Source organism: Manacus candei, unplaced genomic scaffold (genome assembly GCF_025592945.1).
Source record: "Manacus candei isolate 608988 ecotype Guabito, Panama unplaced genomic scaffold, ASM2559294v1 h1tg000076l, whole genome shotgun sequence".
Lineage (NCBI taxonomy): Eukaryota > Metazoa > Chordata > Aves > Passeriformes > Pipridae > Manacus > Manacus candei.
In genome coordinates, this window is record NW_026138124.1 from 10713595 (window position 1) to 10736692 (window position 23098).

Below are 23098 nucleotides of genomic sequence, written 5' to 3' on the forward strand. Positions count from 1 at the left end.
TGCTGTGGCAGCAGTGACGAGCAGCCCCAGTTCTGGGGCACAGGCAGCAATTTTGCTCATTGCTGAGGACGGTGACAGCACCAGCAGCATCCCCATGACCAGCGTGGCCAGCGGGAGAGCAGCTCTTCCGCCCCGCCGGGGCACAGCTGACAGCGGCTGTTTTGTGGGAAAAACCTTGTGACGGAGTTCACTTAAAATAACAACAAAAGGCCGCCGGGTGCTGGTGGCTCGTGGCAGCTCCGGCGCTCAAGGTGCCAAGCAGAGATTAGCCCAGGCACGGCTGAGGACAAGGAGGTGGGAAGAGATAAGGGCACTTTCCCGGGCGCTGCCGGGCGGACGCGGGGCTAAACATAGTCCTGCTCCCGCTGCTCCTGCCCGGCCGGAAGCTCCGAGCGGCTCCCGCGTGGCCCTGGCGTGTGCTGGGCCCAGAGGGAGCGTCGGAGCCGTGGAGGAACATTGCCAGCCCTCAGGGAAAGTGAGGCTCAGGCTGCAGGAAAGTGGGAATCCGCCTACTGTGGCACCCTGGGGAGAGGAGACCGAGGGATTCACGGGGATGGCAAAGATCAGGGAGGATTCACAGGGATGGCAAAGATCAGGGAGGATGATGAAATCCCAGGGAGGCAGGAAGGGTTTCCCATGGCAGGTGTGGCAGCGTGGCCAAGCGGGGACAGAGGGTGCAGGAGGTGCAGCGGGGAAGGAAGAGCTCAGGAGAACAGCAGGGAAGGGAGTGACCACTGCAGGGCAGTTTGCCATGGGAATGCTTTCACCAGGGAATGCTTGAAGCATGGAGTAACCATCACGCTTTTCCTGCCTGGCGGGAGCACGGGCATCGCCCGGCTCTTGAGGAGCCCTGGGACAGGGAGGGTGTGGTGGGAGCTGACACTGGATCCACACAGACCCAGAGGTCTCCCTGCTGCCACAACAACATGTGTGGCCCTGGCACCACGACTACACTGCCCTGGGCATCACACTGGCTTTTCCAGCTTCCCTCCCTCCTTATCTATCCCTGCAGCGACGCACCTCAAAGTTTGGTGCTGAACCCCTGGACACAGAGCACGGGGCAGAGCTCAGCCATCCCTGCCAGTCCCGCTACCAACACTCCTGCCTTTGAGCAGCTCCTCGCTGCTTCCCCACTGATTCCCGTCCTGCCTCCCTCAGTGATTCAGCCGAGCTGGCTGGTAATTTCCTGCATCCTATTTTCCTCTTTTGAAAAGTGGAGCGATCTTTCAGATGCGCCAGTTATGATCCGGTGCCCTCGGCAGCGGCAGCGCTGACAGGGCATGGGCAGGGCATCAGTGCCACCCCCAAGGCTGGGGGAGACCGTGACTGTGGGCAGTTATCTGGCAAGAGCTTTCCTTTTCCCTTTCTTTTTCACTTTCCCTTTGCCTTTTCCTTTCTCTCCCTTTCTGTTTCCATTTCCCTTTCCCTCTGCCTGGTGAATGTCCCCACAGCACCTTCCACCTTTGTTTTGCTGCAGGTCAGGGATGCTCTTTGGAGGATGCTGGATCATCCCGTGGCTGATCCTTGCAGTGGGCACACACTCTGCTTTCACACCTGCTTCCCACAGATGTATTTTACTGTCTCTTTTTAGTGTGCCTGATCAGTTTGAGAGGGAATCAAGGCTGCAAACAGAGAAACCAGAGAAGACACAAACTTGGGAAGCAGCTGAAGAGAAACTGCCTGCAGGGAGCACATTCTCAGTACCAGCAGCACAGCTTGTTTACACACTCGGGGCTTTCCAGCCCCACGGAGCTGTGAAATTCAAAGCCCGCCACGTCGCTCAGGGAGCAGAGCACAAGCAGAAAGGGGCTTCTCTAAAGCTGAAATATTTGACAACAGTTTCTATTCTTAGCAATGCAAGCACACACTTGCCCAGAGGAATTGGAGCACGGCGTGTCAGCAGGGGCCGGGGGACGTGGCCTGGAGGTCCCGGGCAAAGAGGGTGCATGGGTGCACACACACTGTGGGCAGCCTCTCATCCACTCTACACCCAGGGGAGATGCACAGAGAGCAGCAAAGCAAATAAGGATTTTATTTCTTATGTACCAGTGCAGGTCCTAACGCACGGGGGGCTGCTGCAAGGATCATGGGATAAGATGGGTAGAGTTAAATGCATTCCATTCCAGAGGAGATCTGCATCCCACCCCAGAGAGGATTTGTATCCCCCCGCCCTAGCCCTGCATCCCATCCTGGAGGGGATCTGCATCCCTTGCCCTGCCCCACATCCCATCCCAGCAGGCAGGACAGCTCATGGCACGTGTGCAAATAGGCACCTTCTAAGCTATTCCATGGCTGAGCACAGCGGAGGGAGCAGCTCCTCTGTTCGAGTCACCCTGCCAGGGGGGTTTGTCGAGTGCACGACAGGTATTGGTTCTCCTGGAGGTGATGTCCCCAGGAGCCGTGTGCTGGGTGGCAGGAGGGACACGGTCAGCCAGGCTCTGTGGGGGTTTCGGAGGTGCCAGCACTGGGCACAGCGTGGCTGTGGCACCGAGGGGCAGCCCCAGTGCTGGCCTGTCCCTGGGAGGCTCCCCACAACCAGCCTCGGCTCTGGCACTGGCAGCAGGGGACAGCCAGCAGCCCCAACAACGTGGGAAGCGCTGAGGAAGGAAGGAAGGAGGGAAGATTTGTGTTTGAAAAGGCAGAAAAGCACAGCCTCGGGACGGTGGTAAATGGGCCACCCGGTTCCCTGTGCCCTAGAAATTCCCTGTGCGCGCTCGCCGCGGTGCCGGCGCAGCGGGGTGGCTGCTGATGCTATCGCTGTCCCAGCTCGATGACTAAGGGAGCTGGAAGGTATAAATTAAATAACACAACACTTCAAGCCACCTGTTATGTGGGTTTGTCCTAAGCAGCGCTGCTTTAATTAAGACGGAGAGTTTACAAATCTAACCTTTGTTTATTCTGCTTTGGGGCATATATAATGTAAATATGTGTTTTCAAACACTGTGGCTTTTTAGATTTCCAGTTATAATTCTGGGTAAAGGAAAGTTCGTCAGGTTTGGCATAGACTTGCCCTTTCTAAATAGAGCTCCTGCGAGCTCCTTCCCCCGGGGGACTCTCTCAGCACCTCGGCTCGTTCTGCTCCCAACCCAGCTCTGTTTTCGGCTGCAGGATGAGGGGCTGGGAGGGTTCAGCCAGGCACTCCCAAGAGGGAAGTGGGCTCCAACTCCATTTCCCTCTTCTCTGGCTCAGCTTTGAGTCTTACAGGTTTTGTTCCTGTATCCCCTCCTGGTTCTTTAGTTGTGGAAACAAGAACAGAGTTTAGCCGGCTACGTGCTCGTCGGGATTTCTCCGATGAGTCAGTGATACGCTTGGGTAGCTTTCTTAGCCTTTAATTGAAGAGAGTGTGAGCCCTTAACAAAGAGCTCTCCCAAGTCTTCCTTAATAAGCGTTAACAAAAATAACTGAGCCACCAGGAGGAAAATAACCAGGGGCGGCAGTGGTGTCTCCTCTGCTCCAGCGAGGCTGCTCCGGGCTCTCCTGCAGCCCTGATCTGCCGAGGGCAGTGCCGGGGTCGGAACACAGGGCAGGAGAGGGAAACCCTGGGGCGCTGGCACGCGGGGTGGAGCAGGGGATGATCCAGCTGCTCCCGTGCAGCGGCTGGGAAGAGAATCTTGGCTGAGCAGAGAGACCATCTCCAGGCGAGCCGGGCCCATGCGAGCGCTGCACGCGCACTGGAGAACCCTTTTAGCTCTTTTTTTTTTGGTGTGCTTTTCTTAATTCAGAGCCTCTGCAGAGCAAGGGTGGTATTTTGCACGTTTCCAGACTGTGCCTCAGCACAGAGTTCCACCGTGGTGCAGACTGGGGGGTCAAAACCAAGCAGGCTCCAAATTTCCTGAGGCAGACAGACCATCTGAGCTGCAGGTGCTCCCAAGCAGGTCTGGCCATTCCAGGCAGCCGAGCCCCCGGGCACATGGCCACAAACTTCCCTTTGGGGTCACAGGGCTGAGAAACTTTTTTTTGTTTTAAATGCAAACAGATTTTGACATAACCACTTGACTCTGGCACTGGAGTTTCAAGGAAAAAAGCCCAAGAGGCGTGAAACATCCGCAGGCGTCACTCAGAACAGAACAAGGACTGTTTTGCAATGCTCTCAGAAGGTGAAGAAACGCCTGGGGAGGGCCAAGGACCCTGTGGCTGCAGGGCCAGGTGACCAGCCTGAGGCTGCACAAAGCCACGGCTGAGCCAGCAGGCTGGGACCCTCACGAGCGTCCCCTGGTCCCTGCTGTCCCTCCTCCCCCCCAGCATTACACTGAGCTGTGGCTTTGGGACCGGCTTGTGCATTATCTGTAACAGGAGACAAGAAAAACCAGCCGGCTGTCCCGCACGGGAGGAAGTCTCAGGGCAGCCTTGCTGACAGGAGCCATATTTAGCCCCGAGTGCTGTGGCTGGGGTGGCTCAGCTGTTTCTCCCCACGCCCGCGGTGCCGCAGCGGCCGAGGCCTCGGATGCTCAGCAGGGATCCAGGCCCGAGCAAAGAGGATTGACCAGAGCTGTGGGAAAATAAATAATAAAGTGCCGTAAGCCTGTTCTCATCTCCCCAGCCCCGGGGAAGGCAAGTGGAGGTCAGGATTAAAACCCCCCTCCTGTTGCAGTGTTAAATCAGCCACTCTCAGGTACCCAAGAAATGCCAGGTGCCCCTCAGATGCCACCCGAGGTGGGGCACAGGCGTCCCACACATCCCTGTCTGTCCTGGGAGCACCGGGGAGGCACATGGAGCTGTCCCTGGGTCCCATCCTCCTGCCTGTCAGGGATATGCTTGATGTGTATAAACACGTAATTAACGGTATGTATGTATTTAATTGCTCGTGGCTACGATTTGCATTCAGGTGCTGCGCTGAAGATGCCTCAGATGCCTCAGATACGGGCGAATCCACTCAGCCGAACACGTGGAGGTGTGCGGGGCAGCGCAGCGGGGAGGGGGCTGCGGTGGCACCGCATCGCCCGAACCGCCCGGGGGCTGCAGGGTCGGGGGGACACGGCCCGGCCCGGGGAGGGCTGGAGGGGCCTTGGGCCGCGGGACAGCACCGGGCCCGGCCCTCCTGGAGCCCGGCCAGGCGGGGTGCGAAGCCGGGCCGGCCCGGGCAGGCGGCAGCACCCAGGGTGGGCTGAGGACGAGCCCGGGTGGGCTGAGGACGAGCCCGGGGGAGCCGAAGTGGCGGCGGCGCCGGGCGACCCCCGGGGCGGCCCCGCGCTCACCCCCCCCGCCCCCGGCACCGCCGCCCGCCCGCACCCGCGGGCGAAGCCGCCCCCCACCGCCCCCGCGGCTCCCTCCCTCCCTCCCTCCCTGCCGGCGCGGCGGGCGGGGGCGGCGGGCGGGGAGGGGAGAAGGGGCGGGCGGGCGGCGCGGCGGCCCCGGGGCCGGGCCGGGGCGGGCGGCGCGGCGGCCCCGGACACCTCGGCCGCTCCTCCATCTTCTCTCGCCACAGCTCGGCTTCCCCAGCCCGGGACCGGCCCATTGCCAGCCCCGCGGGGGGGGCGGCCGGCCCGCCGCGCCGCCCCGGCCCCACCGCCCAAGCCGCCGCTCCGCCGCGCCGCCCCGGGCCCGCCGCCCGCCCCGCGGCGAGGGGAGCGGCGGGGGCGGCGCCGCGGCCGCCCGGGCCATCGCCGCCCCGCCGGGGCGCCGCGCCGCCGCCTCCCCCCTCTGGGCCGCAGTGGTGCAGCCCGAGGTTAGCGGAAGCGGCCGCTCGGCGCTGCCATGTTGAGCCGCCGCCGCCGCCGCCGCTTTGTTGTCGGCTCCATGTAGCTGCGGCCCGGGGGAGGGAGCGACGGGGGGACCGCCCGCCGCAGCCGCCGCCGCCGCCGCCCGGGGCCGCGCCGCCCCCGCCATGGAGGCCAACTGGACCGCGTTCCTCTTTCAGGTGAGGCCCCGCGGCGGCGGCGGCGCTGCCCGCGCCCCCCCCTCCCTCCCTCACGGCCGCGGCCCCGCCGGTCCCCGCCGGGCCGGGCTGTCACTCAGCGCGGCCGCCCGGCCCCCGCCCGCCCCCGGCCCGGCCCGGCCCGGCCCGGCCCGTCGGGCAGCGCCTCGCGGGCCCCGCGGCTCCGCTTCTCGCTCCTTCCCTCCTGCACTTTCTCCCTCCGCCGCCGCCCCGCAGCGCACTCCCTTCCCGCTTCCCTCGCAAACCGTCTATTCGTAGTCGTGTTTTATTTTTTTTCCCCTCCCTCCAAAACGTGAAATCGCGCTTTTTTTTTTTTTTTTTAAAATTTTATTATTTTTTTTGGTGTTTGTTTTTCTCTTCCACCCTCAACCCCCCCGCCCCAAAAGAAAAACAACAACAACAACAACAAAAAAAACAACCCCAAGCTTCCACCGGGCTCTAACAAAACCCCGATGGAACAAACGCCGTGTCTGGGAGAATAAATTAATCCCTCTTTAAACAGCCTGACTCAGGGCCGGCTGACGAGGGAGCTTGTTTTCTTTTAAAATAGGACGCGAGCGGGCCGGATTTCTGTAAAAACTGGCGAAATCCTAACGGGAATGGGGAGGAATAGGGACGGTGGAGCGTGCAACCCCTCCCTTTGCCAACTGAGTCACAATTTTCCCCCTTTCTGTCGGCGAAAGACTGACTTAAAAACGCCGCTGTTTATGTAATTCCGAAGAAAATCCAGTGTACCAGAAAAAAAAAAAAATCCGAAAAAAAAAATCCTCGCCTGGCTTTTGTGAGCCTCGCGAGCCCTTTCACGCTGGATTGTTTTCTCCTGCTCTTTTTGAGCTGGAAAACATAAAATGTGTGATTGCAGCAGCAGCAGCGGGGGAAAAAAAAAAAAAAAAAAAAAGCCCAGCACATCACCTTTCTCAAGGTAAAATAATCCTCTTTGCACGTTCCCGGTGGCGGCCGCTCGCTTCCTCACTGTCCTCCTCGGAATTAAACCCAAACCCAACCCGTGACACGAGTTTGAAAACCTGAGTTGAATGAATAAATCCGCCAAGAGCGAGCACCGTTCCTTTAGAGAGGAAAAATTCGTCCCTTGCAAGTACCAAGGGATGAGTCACTCGCTCGGGTTCTCTGCCTCCGAAAACACGCCGGGAATGTTCCGGGGAGCCGGTACCGGGAGCTGGGCGCTGGGTTTTCCGCCTTTTCGTGATGGATGCGGGTGATGCCATCGAGTTTGGCTGAGGTCTGGTGAATTATTTCTCACTCTAGTGGGCAGTTGTGATTCGCACGTAGGAAACTTCACGCTAGGAAGTTAATCTCCTTAGTTTAGGGCCATCTCCCTCCAAGCCGGGGCTGGTGTAGTGCCTTGCTGCCTCCCGGCTGAGCGCTTTCCAGGGGAAATTTTTCCTAGGCTGGCAGGACGGTATTGCAGCAGGCTCTGAGAAATGCCAAGTAATGCTTTCAAGTACGTGTCCAGCTTCTCGCTGCTCGTCCGTGTTTTTTGAAGGTGCTGAGTTTTGAAATAGTGATGTCACAGGCTGATTTAGGAGTCGCCTTTGCTGCTTTTAATTAAGGAGTCAGCAGTTCACTTTCCCAGCGTGCGACTCGGAAGCATCTTCATAAAACTGTGATGTGGAAATTTTCCTCTGATTTTTTTTCTTATTTTTTGCCCCAAATAATAAAGCTTTCAGACCTCATAATAAATGCTGAATATCGTTTCTGGAGTGATTTTGTTAAAAATCAGCGATTTGGGTTGCGAGCATCCCAAGGCACCCAGCTGAAAGCAGCATTAAGGTACTCCTGATGTGACTTTCTTCTTCCCATTCTCACAGCACACAGCAGCCAAGACCCAGCTGATTAGTTAAAATTAGTTAAAAAACGTGGATTTAAAAGCCTCTCCCCTGTGTCGGTTAAGTAACAAATGCAAGTGACTGAATATTCATGTTCATTCTTCCTGGGGGGAGTTTTAAGCCGAGTGTGTGTTCCAGCTAGGACAGGATTCCTAAGGGACAGTTAGATACCCGGGATATAAAGTTGTAATTTTTAGCCAAATGTTTTCAGAGGAGGTTTCGACGTCGTAATTTTAGTCCTGTAGCAATGGGCTGTGCGACTGTAAATCGCTCCTTCCAAATAAAGTTGTTTGATTGTTTTTAGGTGGCATTTTGATGAATTGTATCCCTTTCTAAAGGAACAATCGTGCTACTGAATAAGCAGTTCTTGTTTGGATCTCCTTAGTCCCCGAAATGCTTATTTGGAAACCTACTTTTAGTATCTGGTCGGGAAGCGAAAGTTGTATCTGTTAATGTGAGGAGGACTCATCCATCAGATGGAGCGTTCAAGATATGACTCATCCTAATTTGTTGCTCTCACATTAAGGCTGGAGCACAAAAATATTTTAGCCTCTGGCATTGGAAGTTCACAATGCCACATCCTACACTCCGGGTCACGAATTGCAGGTTTTTTTGTTTGCTGCCCCCTCTCCCCGTGAGGGAAGAAACTAGTGACAGAACGAGGGGGTTTTGCACGAGAGCCTGTCCCAGGCTGTCAAAATATCCCCAAAATGTTGACTTGACGTTAATTCTGGGTCAAGTAAAACTGTGGTCGGAGCCTGAATAGCAGCGCCCGCGAGAGGCGTGCAGCAGGTGCTGCTTCCCTTCTCCAACAGGGAGTTAAAAAAAAATGCTGCCTGATCCTTTTTTAAAAGGCTTTAAGGCAGGCAGCCCTTGGAAACTGAGGAACAGGGCTCGTGCCACGGGGGCTGCGGGCAGGACGGTGCTAATAACGCTGGCTCTCTGGGAACCAAGATAAGCAGACTTATGTAAGCAGCAGCTCCATAGCCTGTAGCCTTATGAATATACATTGTTTTATGTCCACTATCTCCATCAGATCCGTAGGAATAAGTGCATCTTTACCTTGAAGTGCTGACGATTCTTTGAGGCTTAAAAATATCCATAAACTGCCTAAGTTTGAACCTTGTCCAAAGGATTTGGGCTCTCCATTATCCGATCTGTTAGCTCTGCCTTTGAAACTGTATCTCTGGAGCTATCATTAGGTACTCTGCAGTGTCTTCTGGTGCAGTTTAACAACACTGTTTAATGCTCATTTAAAGTTGTAAAACATTTCAAATTTTTTTGAAATTAAAATTGTATCCAAGTGCTTAACTTGCTCAGTACTGTGCTGTTGGTGTGTATCGTGCAGACTCTATTTTCATGCAATGTGGATGTCTCAGTGCCCTCTTAAAAACACGGAAGATAAATGGTTGAAAATCCACAATTGACACTGAAGTCAGGGAAAAGTTTAATGGAGCTGCTGGAGCTTGTGCCGTGCCCTGATTTAGCAGCGTCGCCTCCAGGAGAGTTCTGGATCCTGCTCTTCAGCAATCGTTCTGCAAAGCAGCCCCTGGGGCTGTTGTTTGAGGTGGCTGCTGTGGCCAGGCAGGTGTGGTAATATCCAGCCTACCTGTTGCATCCTGACCTTGGGCACAGGCAGGATGGAAAATGCAGATACAGATGGACAGGCTGGCCTGGCTCCTAATGATTCCCACAAGTTTTGTCTCCTGTTACCATCCCAAATCCAGGCTTCATCCCGTGAACTGTTTTCCTGTCAGATAGGCTTGGAGTGTTAGGGAGCTCCTATTCCTCCCCACATAGGTTAGTGTTGGTATCCCCTGGTGCTTTTTATCCGAAGATCACCAGCATCACTCTCCTGAAAAGTGAGATTGGAGTGGTGAAGGGTTTGTGAGGGGCAGGAGCCACCCTGCAGCCAGGGAGAGGTGCTCTGGGGTGACCTACTGCGATCCAGAGAGGCAAAGCCTCCAGATCCAACTAGGAAAAGGTCCCAAAGTGAGCTGCTAGAAATACTGGCTTCTCCAAAGGACGTGTTGAAATGGATTCCTGTGGGGAGAGCATTAGCCTGAGTGCACTCCCTAGCACTGTCCATCCTCAGCTGATCTAAAAGTAGGCAGGTTGGGGTCACACGCCAGCACAGTGTTTGGTTCAGCTTTCGCAGCCTCGAGTCGTGCTATTTTGTAAGGGAAGCTGTAGGAAAGGAGTCCTGGAAGGCTGCAGTACTGATCTAATGGGAATGCAAGTTTCCCCAAACACAGCTTCAGGCCTGGCACGCTGCGCTAATAACGAGCCTGATTTAAAACTGGTCTGATGAGACCGAGGCACATCTTGAATACAGATGCGCTTAAACTGGCTTAAGGTGCTGGAGTGATTTATTTTAATGCTCCATTAGGCTGAATTGGTCTGTGTGGTTTCTAAACCACTTTAAAATTGTATCTGCCAGGGTTTTGTCCCAGTCTCACTGGATGAGTTTTAATAACAGTATCCACTGGTTTTCTGCCTTAGAATAACCAAGCATGGTGCAGCACAGCCCGTGGCGGCGCAGGCTGCAGCTCAGCTGAGCGGTGCTGGCCACGGTCCCCTCTCTGCCCCTTCCTTGTAGCTTCTCCCACTGATTCTGTAGTCCAAAGTCAGTTGGTATTGGCTGTTTTCAAACAGCTTTCAGAGTTTTTTTCCCAACACCCCCCCATGTGTGCTCTCCAGCATCTCTAGATGTCTCCCAGCGCGTATCGATTCGCTTCTCTTCCTAGCACAAAGTAGCTGCTGACGAAGAGAAAAAGGCCGTGTCGCTATTCTTGTTAGTTCCAGACACAGAGAGCACAGTGGTCAGTGGATAAATGCATCGGGAACCTGCTAAATATAGAGATGTGGCTTTAGACAGCTCCCGATTCCAGTTGCTTTGGTTTCAGTGCTGGCACACTGGTATGAACACGCTGTTTAAATAAGACGCCTTATCACATCCTGGCTCTCTGTGGCTACAGTTCAATTTTCAGTGTGCACTAAGCTTGACTTAAAGGTGGGGCGTTATTTTGCAACTCCTGTCAGTACCTTCGTCAGCTCCAGAGACAGTCCCAAGGTGGCATCTGATACAATCATTAGCAAAATGAGTTATCTGTTATGTAAAGATCAAACGCTGTGTTAGTAAAAGATCTGACAAGCATCTCGTTGTCTTCCATAAAAAGTTGCCCTCCGGAAACTTAATAATTCTTTGGTTGTTGTGCTGTGTCCTACACTTACCACAGGATCTGCGCAGCGAGTGCATTTACAGTGCGAGCGGTTTATCTTGTCCAAAACCAGAATTATGTAACCTTCCCCTGTTGTTCCTTCCACGGCTTTTGGTCTAGAATATGCTTTCCTGTTGTTCTGTAAATGTGCTCACCGTGTTAAAGGGAGCACCCATCCAGAGAATTTAAGTGTGAATGTTTGGTTTTAGGCACACGAAGCCTCCCATCACCAACAGCAGGCAGCACAGAACAGTTTGTTGCCTCTCCTGAGCTCTGCTGTTGAGCCGCCCGATCAGAAGCCGATTCTGCCCTTACCAATAACGCAGAAACCTCAGCCTGCACCAGAAACATTAAAGGATGCTATTGTTGGGATTAAAAAGGAAAAACCTAAAACCTCCTTTGTGTGCACTTACTGCAGCAAAGCTTTCAGGGACAGCTACCATTTGAGGCGTCACGAGTCCTGCCACACAGGGATAAAGTTAGTGTCACGGCCAAAGAAAACTCCCACCACAATGGTGCCCCTTATCTCGACCATCGCTGGTGACAACAGCCGGAGTTCACTGGTTTCGACTATCGCAGGCATCCTGTCCACTGTCACTACGTCTTCCTCTGCCACCAACCCCAGCAGCAGCGCCGGCGCCACGGCCATGGCAGTGACGCAGACGGTGAAGAAGCCCAGCAAGCCCGTGAAGAAGAACCACGCCTGCGAGATGTGCGGAAAGGCCTTCAGGGACGTCTACCACCTCAACCGGCACAAGCTGTCCCACTCCGACGAAAAACCCTTCGAATGTCCCATTTGCAATCAGCGCTTCAAGAGAAAGGATCGCATGACCTACCACGTGAGGTCTCACGAGGGGGGCATCACGAAACCCTACACCTGTGGTGTTTGTGGAAAAGGCTTCTCGAGGTACCGTGTAGCAAATCCCAGGCGCGCTCCGCTGTTGGCTCTTCATATGCAGGAAGGGTTAAGCTGGCAGAGCGAGGGGCTGGGAGAACCAGGCCTTTGAGGAGATTGGTGAGGGGATAAGGGGCCTTGTCTGCCTCCAGGGTGGGGGTCTCCATCTGAGCGAGGTTAGCAGTGGCCAAAAGCAGTCACTTTTGTAGGAGAGTGGTTGGAAATGGCCTCACGACGTCATCCAGGTCCTGTAGGACACATGTCTGTGTCACGGGGGTGGGCACAGAGCCCCTTTACCAGCCTTTGCCACAGTCTGTGACCGAATGGGGCAGGGCAGGTAAACTGTCACCTGGTCTTGTAGCAGGGCTGAGGGCACTGACAGAGCTCTGGGGGGAGCTTGCATTGCTGCTGGCTGTGTCTGTACCTGTGCTTGCAGCAGAGAAAACATCAACCTTTACAGCTGCTGCGCTCTCACCTTTACACAAGGTGTGACCAAATGTACCATTTTGGGGTGTGTAAGGAGAACAGGGTCAAGGATTAAGCTGCAAACTGGGTCCCAGAGTAACTGTGAGGAGCTCTGGGTGACAGCCACTGGTAGGTGAGGGGAAGGTATTTATTCTGGGGGCTGCAGGGGGTCTCCAGCAGTGTCAGCCCACTTGCCAAGGTGTCCTTACTGTGTGTTTGTAACAGTGCATTTTCTCTCCTGTTGCTCTCTTTTTTGCAGGCCTGATCATTTAAGCTGTCACGTTAAACACGTTCACTCAACAGAGAGACCCTTCAAATGCCAAGTAAGGGCTAAAATGATTTATTAAGAACAATACCTTATTGTATCAGTACAATCTCAGGTGAATCTTTGCAGAGCTGTATTTGCTCCCAGACTTTCCTTTGATAAGCAAGTTTAGGAGTAAAGCCACATCCACCCGCATAACACAGTGCTGGAGTTCTGGTGGAAGTTTAAAAAGATGCTGTGGCTGCTTTTTTAGGAAGATTAGAGGCTTTTTGCTGTCTTGGAGAACAGCATAGTTGCTCTATTTTACCATATGCTTAACTTAGTAGTAGGGTTGTAACAGCATCCTCAGCTCGGTGCTGATTTGTGGAGTAATGTGTGCAGTGTGTTTCTCAGCATGTTAAAATCAAATGTCTCTCAGTACATCTATTTAAAATGGATGGGAATGCTTGATTCTGGATCCGTTATTTTGCTGGAAGGGGAAGGCAAGTTGTCGTAAGTTGATGACTGAGTCTAAGAGAAATAATTAAATTGCCCTTGAACAATTAACTGTTTTGCTTGGAATATCCATGCTTATTCCAACCTCTGTTTTACTGACTCATCTTATTAAATAAAAGGCTTGGGTAAAAAGAATAGCATTAGGAAGAGGTTTTATTTCCTTGTTCTGGATGGGAACAGACGTAATTGAGCAATTCAAGAGATCAAGTTCATATTTGTACAGTAAAATTATATCAAAAAACAACTTTGCCTGCTCCAGGCTTTTTTATAAGCTCCCTCTTGCTTTGGAGGGTAAGGCAACCTGCTATTTTAAGAAATTTCAAGTAGTATTGAGTATGATTTTTGTCCTGATTGTCTCAGAAACGAATACCACTCTCCGTCTCTGTTTAGTAGCTTGATTTTGGTTTCTCTATAAATACAGCTAAAACTTAATGTTGTCAGTACATTTAGGATACTGTTAGGACCTGCAAGGTAAAAAGGGCTCTCAGTGGGCCTTAACTGCTGCTGTAATGCTGCTGTCTGCTCCTCAAGTGTACCTGTTGTCCTCCATCTAGACGTGCACTGCTGCCTTTGCCACCAAAGACAGACTGCGGACACACATGGTGCGCCATGAAGGAAAGGTATCGTGTAATATCTGTGGTAAACTTCTGAGTGCAGCATATATCACCAGCCACTTAAAGACACACGGGCAGAGCCAAAGTATCAACTGTAATACCTGTAAACAAGGCATCAATAAAAGTAGGTGAACGTTTTACAAACATTTCTAATAACAGTGTGCGTGCGAAGGGAATTGCCTTTGATGACGTTAAAATGCAAGGAACCCATCAGTCTGGGTGGTCACACCTCTCAAAAGTAGATATTTAGTAACAGAATCTGCTTCAGCTCAAGAATTGGCATGTGGGGAACTGGTTGGCTGCTAGACTGTGCTCTTGTCCCTTAGGAATGCCCTGCAGTTTGTGAGAGTGCCCAGGTTTTCTCACCTTCTAATTACAGTGCTTCCTCAACTATGCAGGCCTAGAAGTCCAACAGATAATTTGGAGATTTTAGGCTATTTAAGAACTGCTAAAATCTGCCAGGTTTCAGGTTTAAAGCATCACCTAAAGCTCATCAAAATTAGGAGAAAGATTTCTGTGCTTTCCCTGAGCTTTGACCCCAAGGCTTAATGTTTCCTCCCTCTGGCAGTAGCTGACAAGAAGAGGATTTAAATCCAGCCCTGATGTGTTTTGGGCATTAATGGCATCTGACTGGTGTTGTGCAGGAGGTCAGATGAGATGTTTGTAGTAGTTCTTTCTGGTCTTAACCTCTGTGGAGATGCTGCAGCCTGGACCTGGGAGTGCCTAGCAAACAAATGAAGACTTGACTTTCAAATACCTGTAACTTAAGTTAACCCACAGGGTTAGTGATATAAAATGGGTTTTCAGAGGAACAAGAGGAAGAAGTAAAACATGTCTTTGACTTCGTCCTAAAGCCTTTTAAACTGTATTAATTTACAGCATCTTTGCTGTTCCTGTTACTCCTGGATAATTTGAAGGTACTGGGAATGTCTGAAATGCCTGATTGTTGAGCTTGGTAGGAAATTTGGATGGGAAGTATTTTTTAAGGTATAGGGTTACAGCTCTGGCTTCCCAAGCCAGTATGGTGGTGCTAAGCCAGTTCACATGAGGCATTTAGAGCAGTTGTTAGAGGTGGGAATGATGAGCTGTACTGTGGCCAGGGAGTAGTGACAGGCTGTTCTGTGATGTAAAGGTAAACTGAAAGTTTTAAGTCACACTTGCAATAAAAAGTAAAAAGGTTTTTAATTTTTTTTTTGAGCTGGAGCTGAGGTTTAGAAAAAATGGAATCAGCTTGAGTTCTAGAGGCTCACTGGAGTCTTTGATTTCATTCTTCCTAAATACAAACTAAATCATCAGAAAGGAAGTCAATTTTTGGCAGTTAAAGCAGATGTTCTTGACTTATATTCTGGTTTTTAGGTCTTGGAAAAGTAGTTTTATAAAGCACAGAATTAATTATATGGTTTTAAATATCTCTGTGATTTTTTGCTCTTGGAATCCTGTGAGATTCCACATGCTCTTTATGGAAGTTGCCTTTGTGATCTCAGCAGAAAACAGAGTAACTTTTCAAGGTGAATTTGTGTTCTTACTTAATTGGCATAGCATGCATGAGTGAAGAGACCAGCAACCAGAAACAGCAACAGCAGCAGCAGCAACAGCAACAACAACAGCAGCAGCAGCAGCAGCAGCAGCAACAACAACAGCAACAACAGCAGCAGCAGCAGCAACAGCAGCAACAGCAGCAACACGTAACAAGTTGGCCTGGAAAGCAGGTAGAGACCCTGAGATTGTGGGAAGAGGCCGTCAAAGCGAGGAAGAAAGGTAAACCAAACCAATATTGATGGGTTTAGGTCTGTGAGGCAGTGCAGTTTGCAGTTCTGTAGGGAGGTCAAGGTGTCAGGAAGGATGTTTTACAGGACAGTTGCATTCCCGGTGTTAGAAGTCACAGCTCAGGACTAGCAGGAGGAAGCAGGCCCAGGATTAGGCTGTGTTACATGAACTCCTCTTTGCTTGCTCTCTTTGGTCTCTGTGTCTATAGCAGCCATCAGTTACAAAGGGAGGCTTGTGTCTGCTCCAGGGCAGGAGTGTGGGCTTTGACTTGCATGTGGCTTTGAGCTGTGTTTGTGCATATTTACCCTTGTTCACTTGTGTATATATATATATATGTATATATACACACCTCCCTCTGTCTTTGCGTCACCAGTTTGCATGTGTGTACTTTCTGTTCCTGTTCATCTTCTCTCTCCCAATTTATTCCATCTACTTTATCATCATTAACTCTCCTGGACTTTTTCTAGACCTCAGAGAACTTACTCTTCTCCCTCTGTTGCTTTTTTTTTCATTACAAAATGAACTAATCAGTGATCCTGTGCTGGATCACACCTTACCTGTGCTGCCATAATCAAAGAGAAATTGCTTCCTGTTGTTGGCCACTGTGTCAGTTTGTAAAGAACAAATTGCTTCAGTGTAGCGTTTTTCCGATATAGTAGTTTAAACTCTCCCATTACTGCTGCTTATTTGTTTCACAACAGTTTGATTTCTAATGCCTGTCATGTGACTCTTGTGGATTACATGTTTTAGAAGCTCTTAGTGACCGTTTACTGTTTTTCACTGGCTGTTTTTAGGAATGTTTTTGACTCACCTTATTTTTTTCTTTTCTCCTAACCTTCCTTTCAGTTTCTTCAATCTGTTTTTCTTTTCTAGGTCTTGTTTGTGTTTTAGGCTGCTTGCTCCTTTCGCCTTGTTATGCCAATAATTGAATTCTAGACAGTATAGAAACAGCTTATTCATGTTAAGATGTACTGATAACAGAAACATAAATATCATCAGGCCACTAAGCAGATAAAGCAAATGGGTGTTGGATTTAGAAAATCTCTTGAGAATTATTTTCCTGCTTGTTTCTTCCTATGTCTTGTTCCTTTTTCCCTTCGTTGCTTATTGAGATTATTGAATGTGCTTTCACAGAAGTGGTTTGGGGCAGGATGGGGGGTGAGGGAGGTGGGTGGGTAGGAGTGGTGTCAGACTGATGCTGTTAGCTTTGTTTAACTGGGGAAGGGGCATGGGTGGGATGTGTCTTTGGGTGTGACTGTGCTTGAAGGTGAAGTTAGACCAGTCAGTGCCATGCCTGAGCTGCTCTTTCCTTGCTGGTTCTCCTGTGCTGGTGCCACTTGTGGTCGCTTTGCAACACTAGATGGGATTTTTTTAATCTAATACAATTTATTTTCACAATTTTTATTTTATTTTTTTTTTTACTCTTTCCCTTCCTTTCCACCCCTCCTAGCTATGGACTTTGAAGAACCAACAGTAACCCTTGAATGGGGCTAATGTTGCTTTCAAAGTTACATTTGTATTGCCCGAGTGGCAAAGCGGACTCTTTGCTCCTGTTTTACCTCTGACACGTGGGTGTAACTGAGCTTGGGGTCCTGCCCTACAAATGTGGAATAAGACACGACTTAGCCATGCTGTAACGCTGATGTAGAACACGATTTTCCCTGGTTTCTTTAGTAGTCAGCCCTCCCCTTTCCCCTCCTCCTGTTTTTGGAGCCTCCTGGTGTGGGTAGCCGGCAGGTGGTGCTGATGGATGTGTAGAGAGCCCTCCTTCCCCCCTCGCCAGCCCTGCTCCCCAGTGCCCGGCCCTGCTCCCCAGCCCCTGCCCGCTGCCCTTCTGGGTCTCCCTTGCTCAGCACTTCATTCCTGCTTGCTGCTAAACCACCCCAAAAAACCCCAAACGAATGTGGAAGCTGAGGAGCTGAAGGGGGTTGAAGGATGTACTGCTGAGGTAGGCTTGGAGTAGAGGTACTGTGAGCAGCGGAGCAATTAAGTAGCAGTAATTAAGACTGAAATAAGCAGGTAAATATTGAAACGAGCTTTGCTTATCAGTCCCTAATAATGACTTTTTAAAACCTTCACAGAATGTCAGTTCACCTTTGAGAAGGCTATAGAGTACGTACCATTCGGTATGTACACTCTCTCCTCTATTTCTAATGTTCCTCTTGGGAGGATTTTTTTGATTGTACGATACTGTTTTTATGAACATGGAAACCCTCTTGCTAAGACAACCTCACTTGAATTCTCAGGGAAAAAAAAAAAATTGAATTGAAATGACCTGCATGAGAGTTTGTATTTCCTGTAGGCTATAGAATGTTAACAGTTTTAACTTACTAATAATTCCTAAAGAAAATTATTCCGGAATTTGTACCTGTTCTTGTTTGGTTTTTGGGTTTTTTTGTTTTGTTTTGTTTTGTTTAAATCTTGTCCATGGGTTTTTTTTATGTGTTAAAAACTTTTTGTCTTTTTTATGTCTCATTTTTAGAAGCTGCTAACTTGTGCCAAACCTCCACTGCTGCTACTACGCCTGTGACTCTTACTACTCCATTCAATATAACGTCCTCTGTGGCTTCTGGGACTATCACAAACCCAGTCACAGTGGCAGCTGCAATGAGCATGAGAAGTCCAGTAAATGTATCAAGTGCAGTTAATATATCCAGTCCGATGAACTTAGGGCATCCTGTAACTATAACCAGTCCTCTGTCCATGACCTCGCCCCTCACGCTCACCACCCCGGTGAACCTGCCCACCCCGGTCACGGCTCCAGTGAACATAGCGCACCCCGTCACCATCACGTCCCCCATGAACCTGCCCACGCCCATGACGCTGGCTGGCCCCCTCAACATAGCCATGAGACCAGTGGAGAGCATGCCTTTCCTGCCCCAGGCCTTGCCCACCTCTCCTCCCTGGTAAACAAGTTCTAAACAGTATTAAAAAGGATTAAAATGGAATCCTTACCAGCAGTTCTTTTTTGGGTTTTGTTTGGTTGGGTTTTTTTTTTCTTTTTTCTTTTTTTTCTTTTATTTTGGTTTTTGTTTTGTTTTGTTCTGTTGGGTTTTTTGTTTTGTTTTGTTTTAGTTCATAATAAATTCAGGCTAAGACACTGGGGCAACACCATCAGAGACCACAGTAGCATCTTCCCCTTGATTTGGCTCACATGGTTCAGGCTTGAGTTTCACTGGAGCACTTCATTTAAAGTAAGTTTTACCTTGTAGCTGACTGATGCTGAATTAGAGCAGATACTTATTTGCCAGAGTTTTTAAAGTAAAAAAAAAAAAAAAAAAACCAACAAAAAAAAAAGGTAATCAAAAAAACAGTTTTATGTTTTATCCCCTCAAATTATAACTTAGAAAATTATTTTAATCTAAACACTAGCAAAGACCCCTCTGTATCTGTGACAGGGTGGATGGCTCATTTTAACCTGCCAGGCAAGTCCACTGTTTCTGAGCTAGTGTAGAACCTTTGTCTGTGTTGATGTTTTTTTTTTTTAATGAGTAAATGCATTACAATGTTGTCATTTAAAAAAAAATGCATTTTTGGAGAAAATATGCATTTTACCTTTGGGAATATGATAATTTCAGGCAGCATTCCCTATGGGAAAGGTGATACCAGCTCTGATATGCAAAGCATATGATAACTTATCATTCTAACTTCAACATATAATAGGGATTGTGACCTGATATTTGGAGATGTAAATATTACCCAACATATTACCCTAAGGGAATAGAGCATTGTAGTCAACATTTTTTTTAAAAAAACTGTTATTGTTTGGTGAGAAACAGCCATGGCTGACAGAAGAGGAGTCGAAATGTATGTAAACATGGTCTCTGAACAGTCAGACCCCCATGGGACTCTTATCTAGGAGCAAAAGGAGTGCTTGGAAACTTAAGAAATATTGCTTTAAGCTGGAAGATTCTGGAGGCCCTGGGTGTGATTTTTATGCCCTCTGCCTCCCAATCAGAGCCTGCTGGTGTTCCAGCAGGGGACAGACGTGTTAGTTGTTCACTAGAAGTTTTGTCTTATATTAAATTGTATACAGTTTTTATTCTAACCACTAACTAGGTAGGATGCCCCTCCAGGACAAGCAGAGAGCGTCTTTTAATTTCTCCCCTATTTCTTAATCAAGTGTTGTGCAAATCTGTTCAACTTTGTAAATATTTGCAAACATCATCATTTTTACGTTATTCTTCTATTGTGTTAACACATTTCTACAAATTTGTGGGAGTTCTGGGGTGCTGAGCTGTCCAGCCCAGAACTGCTCCATAAATGGTCACACATGTTTAAGCTACATGTGCTTTTTATTTCTTAACCTGTTTATCTGTACATAAAGTAGAAAGCAAAAATCTAGGGAAACAGATATACTTTTTAGACTATCATGTCACATATTCACATTTTTAAAACTTTGTTTAAAAAAACAAACAAACAAACCACCCTAAACCCAAGACTCTACATGAAACAAAAAAAAAAAAAAAAAAGAGGAAAAAAAAAAAAGAAATTACAGTTGAGATGTTTTTATCTTAATGAATTTGAGAGCTCTGGAGATTAGCGTGTGCATTTTCACAGAGTCATAGCAGGACTGACCAGTCACACTGGACTGCTTCCGTTCCTCCCCGGCCGTGTCCGTGCGAGCAGTGATTGCCAGGCTGCTGGCTCAGGTGACAGGTATCTGTATCCTTATGTGAAACTGTTCTAGGGGCTTGGACTACATAGTAAAACAAAAACAGACAAAAAAAAATAATAGAGCTTAGTGTAAAATAATTTTATAAATGATCTTTTGTACTTTAGGACATCAAATTGTACAACTTTTGTATATATAAAAGCTTAGGAACTTTCTGTTTAGCAGAAAGGAAACACATTCCTACACTTTTAATGTATATGTTTGTTATAATGTCCATGTAAACATATGCCCTATGTTTGTGCCTTTTAATTAGTTTGTCTCAATAAACAAAAATGTAGAGAAGAATATGTAGCTATGACTTTGTTACCACTGTTCTTACTCCAGCTGTGTAGAGGTCTGTGTTTTTGCACTGTGTGGAGCTCGGCAGGCGGGGAGCGGCACGGCCGGCCCGCAGCCCCAGGCGCATGCACCCCAACCTCCCTCCCCACAGCCCCCCTGCATGTTGGGACCTGTAGATTGTGAGCCATCTCTGGGACCCGTGGCCACGACACCGCCTTGCACCAGTTTTCCAAAGTAGGTGTAGCCTTCCGGGTCTGGGTAACCACAGAGGTGACCCTTAGGTGAAGTTTGGGTGTCCCTGAGCTTAAAAAAAAAAAAAGGAAAAAAAAAGAACAAAAGCATTAAAAGCCAATATGAAAATGTGTACTAGAAGTGGTTATCTATGAATTACTTACAATAAACAGGTGTGAGACTTAATTGTATGTTGTCAATTACTGCAGTATTGACAGTGGGTCCCTCGCACAGCCTGGCTGCTGTTATTTTTATCCCAGCAGTGTAGCAGTAGAATAAACACATTAAACACCGGCAAGGAAATTTTTCACTGTGACAGAGGCTTCCCAAACCACTAACCATGGTGCTCTTAGCGTGGCATAGGAAAAGGGCTGTTTCCTTTTTATTTTATGTTGGTTCTGCTCGACTGTACCTGGTTTATGTCCACAAAGCTGCATTAGCTAATTGTCGACCTGTTTCATTTGTACTTGGGTAAACATTTGCTTTGTGCCGTGTATTAATGGGTCCGAGGTGTCCTCAGCTGTCTCGGTGCGGACATTGACTGCGCTCTGTAATGCCGTCCTACCAAATACATTAAGCTGTTTTTCTGACAAACAAAAGCTACCTGGTCAAGCAGTTTATCCGACGTGCATGCTCCCTGCTAATCCATGTCCGTCCCCGTGCGGCGGGGCCGGAGCTGTCACGGCCGGTGATCCGTGCGGCACCTCGCGCTAAGGCTCTAGGAAAATGGTGGCTGTGAAGAACAGATGCTCCTGTTACACTGAGTTAGTTTCTATGCAGCTGATGTGCTTAGCCTAGTTTATTTCATGGAAACTTTTAAGCTGGATCGAGTCCAACATCCAGGGAAGCCTATTGCTGCCGTTGGTTCGAGTGGGGTTTATATCGAGCCCATTCAGGTCTCCGATTGCAAGGAGTTCAATAGGGGGTTTATTTTTTTCCTTCTGAAGTTTCCGTAAGCATTCAGCGTGAGGTGAATGGCTTAGCACCGACTGAGAGTTTTAAAAGTTGAATTTTGCCTTGGATTTGTGCCGTGGACAGTCAGAGCAGTCAGATGAACGGCACAGAGGGGCGTCCTCCGCGCGAGGAGAGCCGCGGGTGCCGGCTCTGGAAGCGGCCACGGGGACGTAAGTATTCCAGCCCAGCCACCCACACTGCCAGGAGTGGGGTAAATGGTATAAATGGGCAGTTTTTCTCTTTATTTGGAACACCCCACCACTTCCAGAGGGTGTTTGGGGTGAGGAGAAATCCGGGATTCCACCTTTTATTGAAGAGTTACACCTGAGTGTTGTAAATTGGGAAGATTCTGTTCAGTCAAGATGGATCAGAGAGAAACACATTTTATTCTCAGCATAAGACTTTAATTCTATTTGCCCTTGTTCACAATAAAACATTTTTTTCCTCCCTCTTAAAACAACTTTTTCTTTAGAGAGGCGGAAGAAAGAAGTATTTAACGTGTTTGCATTTGTCCACGAGAGGTTTAAAGAAAACCACCCAGACCCCAGTAAGCTGCTGAGCTGCAGCAATCCCAGGTTACATAAAGGGGCCGGGGCTGCTGAGGATTAGCTGGGGCATTCTGGGTGCTGATAAGCCTCCAAGTTCTGCTTGCTCTTCCCTCACTTTTATTTTAGAAACAACCACTCAGAGCTGTATCCTGAAAACCACCTGGGGTTCATTTTCAAGGCTGAGAGGGTTAGATTCCCACCAAAGAGAGAAGGAGGGAAAACTGGGATTTGAGGAATGCTCAGGTTTTTGAAGCATCCAGCACTGTGGTGTTTTTTATCTCAGAGTCCCCGTGTGGGAGCTGAGTTGTTGAGAAGTGAACAACAGTTTGTCAGTGCCGGGCCCTTCGGAAAACTCCTGCCCTGCTCATTGGTGGCTGAGTTTATCCATCTCAAAAATAGATTGAACAGTGTTTTCAAAAGGCAGCTATTAAAAGCGCTTCAAGTTTTTAAATGCCGTTGAGGTCTCAGTGCTTAAGTGGACCTTTTAACCCATGCTTTTTAGAGAAAAAGTGTAAAAATAAATCTCTTCTAATTGTCAGAGAATAAAACAAATTAAACCTGATCCCCTTCTACGCATTTGTTTAATTCAGCATGTTTATACTTCTTATCTTTGGATTGTTCGTTCACAGCTCCCCGTGCAGCAGCCGAGGGGTGACAGAGGAACTACGTGCTAATTTTTATGTCAAAAATAGCTTTCACCTTTAAAGGCACATGGCTCACTGGCTGTTTGCTAATTACAAAAAGAATGCCAGAGCTTCTCCTGCAAATCCGTTTTACAGCTGTGTTCAGATTGGACTGTCAGCCCCTGGTTAAAATTGAGTGCTGAGGTCTTGACCTAGAAACAACCCTTTTTTGGTATTGGTTTGGAAAGAGTATTTCAGTGCTGAGAGGAGCTGAGCCAGCCTGTCCAGCCAGCTCCCTCCTCAGCTGGCAACCACCACAGCATCACATCATTCTGTCAGACACT

General features: G+C 49.2%; 1 protein-coding gene across 1 annotated transcript; it reads left to right on the forward strand.

Moving 5' to 3' along the window:
- The first annotated feature begins 5594 nt into the window (after window positions 1-5594).
- On the forward strand, window positions 5595-20404 carry VEZF1 (vascular endothelial zinc finger 1). Its single transcript, XM_051809416.1, has 7 exons — window positions 5595-5857; window positions 11153-11850; window positions 12563-12626; window positions 13618-13801; window positions 15217-15435; window positions 17526-17570; window positions 17927-20404. Exons 1-7 carry the CDS (start codon window positions 5825-5827, stop codon window positions 18352-18354), a joined length of 1671 nt encoding a protein of 556 aa, XP_051665376.1. The 5' UTR covers window positions 5595-5824; the 3' UTR covers window positions 18355-20404.
- The last annotated feature ends 2694 nt before the right edge of the window (window positions 20405-23098 follow it).

Bases quoted from the DNA above. Each gene is read 5' to 3' on its own strand.
- VEZF1 (XM_051809416.1), top strand. From the start codon at position 5,825: ATGGAGGCCAACTGGACCGCGTTCCTCTTTCAG. The intron at 5,858-11,152 runs GTGAGGCCCCGC...GTTTGGTTTTAG, and splicing joins GGACCGCGTTCCTCTTTCAG to GCACACGAAGCCTCCCATCA. The intron at 13,802-15,216 runs GTAGGTGAACGT...TAATTGGCATAG, and splicing joins TAAACAAGGCATCAATAAAA to CATGCATGAGTGAAGAGACC.